General features: G+C 38.3%; 1 protein-coding gene across 1 annotated transcript in view; it reads left to right on the forward strand.

The window, feature by feature from the left end:
- The window catches only part of LOC129092223 (seizure protein 6 homolog), a 167001-nt gene extending 162378 nt beyond the window's left edge, over positions 1–4623 (forward strand). Inside the window, exons 16-20 of the mRNA XM_054600080.1 lie at positions 1253–1288; positions 1546–1654; positions 2514–2613; positions 3662–3670; positions 4594–4623. Coding sequence (XP_054456055.1) covers positions 1253–1288; positions 1546–1654; positions 2514–2613; positions 3662–3670; positions 4594–4623 — 284 coding nt within the window. The remainder of the gene's footprint in view (positions 1–1252; positions 1289–1545; positions 1655–2513; positions 2614–3661; positions 3671–4593) is intronic.
- The last annotated feature ends 1377 nt before the right edge of the window (positions 4624–6000 follow it).

Consider the following 6000-nt stretch of genomic DNA (forward strand, 5'->3'; position numbering starts at 1 on the left):
ACTCCGTTTTGCTAATTTCCCCTCTAGTGAATGTTCATGTTATGTACTTGAGAACCCATGGGCATTAGCTAATAGTGTCTCTCTTGGTCTCTCAAGATCTCAGCTCTGGGAACTCTCAGGTTCACATTGGCTCAGAGTTACAGTGTGACAAACTCCAACAAATTTGAATAATAGAGTAGATCATTTCTGATCGACTGTTTTGCCTCCAGTTCATTAGTTACAAGGGCAGTAGGGAAGCACTGGGAGAGGACCCTTTTTTTTTTTTTTACAGTTTTGGTTCCATACCTAGTTTAGGAATTTTCATCTGTTATACTAAGTTGCTTCTTAGCTAACTTGATAGGTCGCTTGCTACATTCTGCCAGATAAACAATAGTGAATAGATAGTTAGCTTACTTGATGATTCCAGCAACACAGCCAAAGCATTTAACTATTAGTGTAAAGTAGTTTGCAATTGCCCTAAAGTAGTGCTTGAAGTGGAAACAAAAGTGCCAGGACTCTAAGTACTCACACATTGTGTGTGTGTATCAGCATGTATCATTTTCTCCATTGCGCAGACAGAGTTGATTATATTGACAAGAAGGGCAATAGAGGGAGGGTTCCTCTGGAGCCAGCATTTTGTAATAGTTCCTTTTACCAGCCATAAAAATGTTCAAGATGTAATAATAACAAAATCTTGACTCAACTTTTTAATTATTATAAAACTGTTTGTGTGATATCTTACGAAAAGTTACGCCTCATTTGTATACGTTTCCTTTGAAGACCGATTTTTGTTTGACCAATCCACAACTCTGACCCCTGGCCCTGTGTGGGCTTTTGCAGCCTGGTTTTTATCTTTTTTTTTATCTTGTGGGATATAAACTGCACAAAGTACTAATCATTCTACACTTTAAAGAAGAGTAGCAAATGCATTAATCAGTGGTTTTATAAATATAAAATTATTTTTTGCTTGCTCAAAAGTGTTTGCATGACAATAATTTAAACACATAATATATTTTGTGCGCATGGGAATGACGTACAAATACAACACTATATTCAATCAGTTTACTGAAGAAACCTTTAACTGTTATGGATTAGAGTTGCACATTTTGGTTCCTCATGTCAACAGGCCAAGGGGTAGAAGTTTGTTGAATTCTCTTTAGTGGAAAAAAGGTCAGCCAAATAGGTTGAGCTCATAACTGCTTACTTTTTATGTTTTGTAATTCATTAAGCTCTTTTTTCCCCATGTTTCACAATGCTATTGTATTCCTCTCAGGACATCCGGCGCAGTATGATGAGCACAGATTAGATGGTAAGTTATGCGAGAAGTTCATTTTACCTTGAGTTTTAATGTGCATAGAGGATCCTAACAGATATTTGTGCTAACAATATTTCAAGTTTTCAGCAATTACAATAAACAACTTAATTTATTTTGCTAATGTTTTTGCTCAGAGTTACAAAACATGACATACAAATACAGTAAAAAAGTTTATTTCCCAACAAAAGGAATGATAACATTTGACCTGTAATTGAGTAATGTATTTAAATATCCCTTTCTTTCTCTATTAGTGTCTACTGCAGACCTAAGAATGGAGGGGGCCGAAGTAGCATTTGCTGTCTCCATCCCCATCATCCTCCTCCTCATCCTCATCATTGGGACCTACCTCTACTTCTCAAAGTAGGTTCAAATGATCAGAGAAGAAGGGAAAATATGTTGACATGTTTATAAGTGTGGCCTCAGCTACTCATTGATGTAACACAATCAATCATAATTTTATTAGTTGTCATTTGTATAGTTCCCTTTGTATTAGACTTCAATTAGCTTCACTGTTGCCAGAGGAAAATTAGATCTAAAGGAGAGTGAGAATTAAACAGATGAGTGCTAATTATGCGACATGGTTGCACCACAGTAAATAGGTAACTGATGGCTAATATGTTAGCCAAAAAAAAACAGTGAGGCTACAATAGCTTGTTGTGTTGAGGTCATATGCCGCCCCCTAAAGTGTTGCTGATCCTTCCTTACACCGTCCACACCACCATTACAGATGGCCTACACCTCTCCATATTAGCACTGGATTTAAGAAAATGACTGACTCATTAAAGCAGGTGCATAAGTATGTCAGCACAGTTAAAGCAATGTAACACCACATCCCCTTCAGGGGAAAAAGGTATTCAGTAAATAGACAACAACGACCACTGCAGGCTTCTTGAGTGTCCTGCATGGTGCATGTGATCTTTTGGTACCATTAGTTTCTGACCTCTGACCAAAATGCAACTATATTTAGTCAACTGTATTTAAAAAATAGCTTTCACAGGATTATGATCAAGGATTTCAGTACACAATGATGAAACATAGAGCAGAGATTACATAAATAATTAAAACCTATAGTCCAGGATTTAACCCGTATTTAAGAGGTACGTATATTCATTTCCTATATGTTGCTGCTATGATTAGAGGATGGCTATGAGTTCCTACAAAGGATTATAAAATCTATATTTTTCCTTCTTTGTCATGAATGTATTCCGTCTGTGCTCAGGTTTCAGAAGAAGCAACTGCCACTCTCCCTGTCCTCCAGCTTACCATATGAAAAAATCACCGGAGAATCTACCTTTGACAACTCAGTTTATGAGACAACAGTGAGTCAAAATATGTCTGACTGTGAAAGGGTTGGCTATCATTTGCATTTGTGTTTGACCGGGCCTGGTGCAGGGTCTTCTGTCTCCTGCTACAGGCTCTTTGTCCATCTCCAGTGTTCCCCTGTTCCTCATTGCTTCTTTCTCACAATGCCCATCATCACTGGACCCATGGTTTAAGACCAGAGAAGGTTTTTCAGCATGGCTGGATTAACCTGCTGTAGTGGCCTAGGGCTAAGAATGAGTTGTTGGGACCCTATTGCTCTGGCTCTCTGTGTTATGTGGTCAGCTTTTCTAGACTACTTCCTGGCTCCAGACTAGCTTTGGTTATCTGAACCAATCAATGTGGGAATTTGCAACACTTAAGAGCTAAACTGACCTATTGTAAATCTTCAAACTAGGTAGTTTTAAATTTGTCTGTGTCTTATCTTACACCTATAACCATTTCACTGTGTTTTCAATTCATAAAAGTTACATTAAACATTTTGGTCGCCTTAAAATATCTTAATTGGTTGTATTTATCCACCCTCTTGCGCACTTCAGATTCCAAACAACCAAGATGGAGACAGTCAAAAAATAAGCTTACAGTGGCCAAAATGCCAAACTTGAGGCTTCAAAACTGTGGTCCACATACAAATTTCATTAAATGGGTGGAGGGTCCTGCATTATTCTGTGAGGTTGTGGTCTTGTCTTCCCTTGTCTGAAAATCAATGGGTTGTTTGAATGGGTTTTTGGTAAGCTAAGGGGTTTCACCTCAACTCTTCTCAGGTCAATAGCAGGGAACATGATATATAACAGATGATCTCCATAACTCTATAAGTTCCTCTAGGCAACTATTAAAATAATAGCACATTTTTGTATCTATAATTAAGAACTTTTAATTTCTTATGACACGTTTCTACCAATACTGCATTCTACCAATGTAGTAGTAAATCACCTTGAGCTGTATACATTTTATATTAATAAGGTTCCGCATCACTCTGTCTAATGACATTATTAATTGCTGTTGAGTTATTCTTTTTCTTCTTCTTGCATGCTGGCAATCCTGAAGAACAACGAAGTGAGTTAGTCCGGTTACGACCGGTGAACCACAGGGACACACAGGACTCAAATGCATGACCAAAAACACAGGATAAGGTGTAGGTCAAACAGTCTTTACTTGTAGGTGGACACAGGATAAGGTATAGGTAAACAGTCTTTACTTGTAGGTGGCCACAGGGTAAGGTGTAGGTAAACAGTCTTTACTTGTAGGTGGAGGTTCAAACAAGACAGGCAAAAACATAGTCAACAAAAAAACAGGCAGAGATCAGGAAAACCAGGAACATGACCACTACAAGATACAGAGGACAAAGACAAACTTGTTAAAGAGACAGGGGAACCCAGGCTTTAAATACACTGGGGAGGTGTAGGTGATGAGACACAGGTGGGATCAATCAGAGGCGGGGCAGACAATCACAGTGACTCACACCAACTCAGGAAGTGAAGTGACATGAAATGTGAGGAGAGTTGAGTAAAACACAAAAATAAAACAGGAAACAATAACAAATGATAAAGTAAGAAAACATTACTTAGGATACAGAACAAGACAAGTCTTGAATCCTGAAATCTGCGAAATGAGAAATAGTTCACATTAAATGCATTGCATGAACACCAAGTTAAAATGTCATGGGTGTTAAGGATAAGTCTGGCAATATTCTTATCTTATGCTTTTCGTATGGCATCCATGTATCATTCTGTGCAGCTAGTTCAGGCCAGTGAATCTTGCCCCAAAACATAAACACTGTTTCTAACATGGTTCAGGACTGTTAATGTAACTCCCCTTTCAAAGTGAGCCTTGGCTTTGTTCCAGTATAATTTAATTCATTAGAATGTAAATTAGCTTTGGTTGTCTGATGTTCATCTACCTTGGGGTTAGAGGAAATGTTTGACAATCCCTGCTGAATCAGCTCCCTCTGTTACCGCATGTGCTTATTCTCTCCACAGGAAACAAGAGAATACGAGGTTTCGATCTGAAGACGCCAGTGTGTGTGTTTCAGTATGGACAGATAAGAAGCCTGCTGGCCTTTTCAACGTCTGTCAGACTCACACCTTTGGTGACTCTCTTGACACTTCCCTGTTCTCTGTACACTGAATATGAGCCTCCCTTTATTTACCCAACAGAGACACAACACTACCCCTGGAAAGGCTGGGCCCAACGGATTATTTTTCTAGCTCTTCAACAGTAACAGTTCAGCAGCAGCAGTTTGTACCGTTTTTAATCCTGTGCTCGCATCCTGAGGACTTTCAGTGAAGAGTACCATCTTGGAAAGCAGAGGGAAATAAAGCAGGGCTCGTGCCCTTATGTGCATATAACCACTGATGTTATATTGTGTTATGTACATCACACACTATATGTCTCCTACCAACATTTTGCTTAGATTCATGGGGTCTATTGAAAATAGAATTTCACAATTGAATGTCAGCAAAACAATAGCATGTCATTCTGTCAGAGTATGCCAAAAGTTCTTTAAATAAAAGGCCCTTGAAGGAATATCTTTCTCTTCCTGAGAGTAAGAAGAGAATATTAATTTCTCATGTAGCTCAGCATAAAGACTGGATGCAGGGGAAACAGCTGGCAAGGCTTCAAAAAACCACCAACACCACCAAAGTCTATTCAGCCCTGCCATGGTTTCATAGTGAACAGGAAATATTTGTACACTCATCGGGTGGGCTGGCTTGGCCCTCATTAAGATTAAGAATCTTATCAAAGGCAATGATTCACAATTAGTTTGTCTGGGCTGTTGACATTATTTTTTTTCACTTTAAACTAGGCCTGACTTGCTGTTTCCCCCCTTCCTCCAGTGTTTATCTCCAGCTAGGCTAACCACAAGACCTGACTCCAGCTCTGTGCTGAAGACACTTACATGAAATTGGTGTCAATTTTCCCATCTCACTCTCAGAACGCAAGCAAATAGGCATATTTGTCAGAATGTTACTGAACCATAAACAATATTCAATTCCCATGGGAATCATTCTATTTTCATTTATATTCTAGAATGACAATCCTGATTTCATACATTCATTGTCACATGCAGAATTAAACACAAGACATTTTGATTTTTACTTGGTTTATCAGCATCGGTTAACCATAACACATTTAATTTAAACACTTTTAGTGACATCCCATGCGTGAAACTTTCTATAAAGCAAAAGGAAATGTGCACCAAGGTAAGCTGTTGCTCATAATGCCATTGCCTGTTTGGATATTGCGTCTAAATGCAGACCATTACTGTATACAGTATATATTGTCCTATGATAATATGTATCCAATCTGGTGTGATGAAATTAATAATAATTAACCTATTTTTGATTCATGTACATAAAGTACTTATTAAGCTACTTCACAAACAT

Source organism: Anoplopoma fimbria, chromosome 1 (assembly GCF_027596085.1).
Source record: "Anoplopoma fimbria isolate UVic2021 breed Golden Eagle Sablefish chromosome 1, Afim_UVic_2022, whole genome shotgun sequence".
NCBI classification, from domain to species: Eukaryota; Metazoa; Chordata; class Actinopteri; order Perciformes; family Anoplopomatidae; genus Anoplopoma; species Anoplopoma fimbria.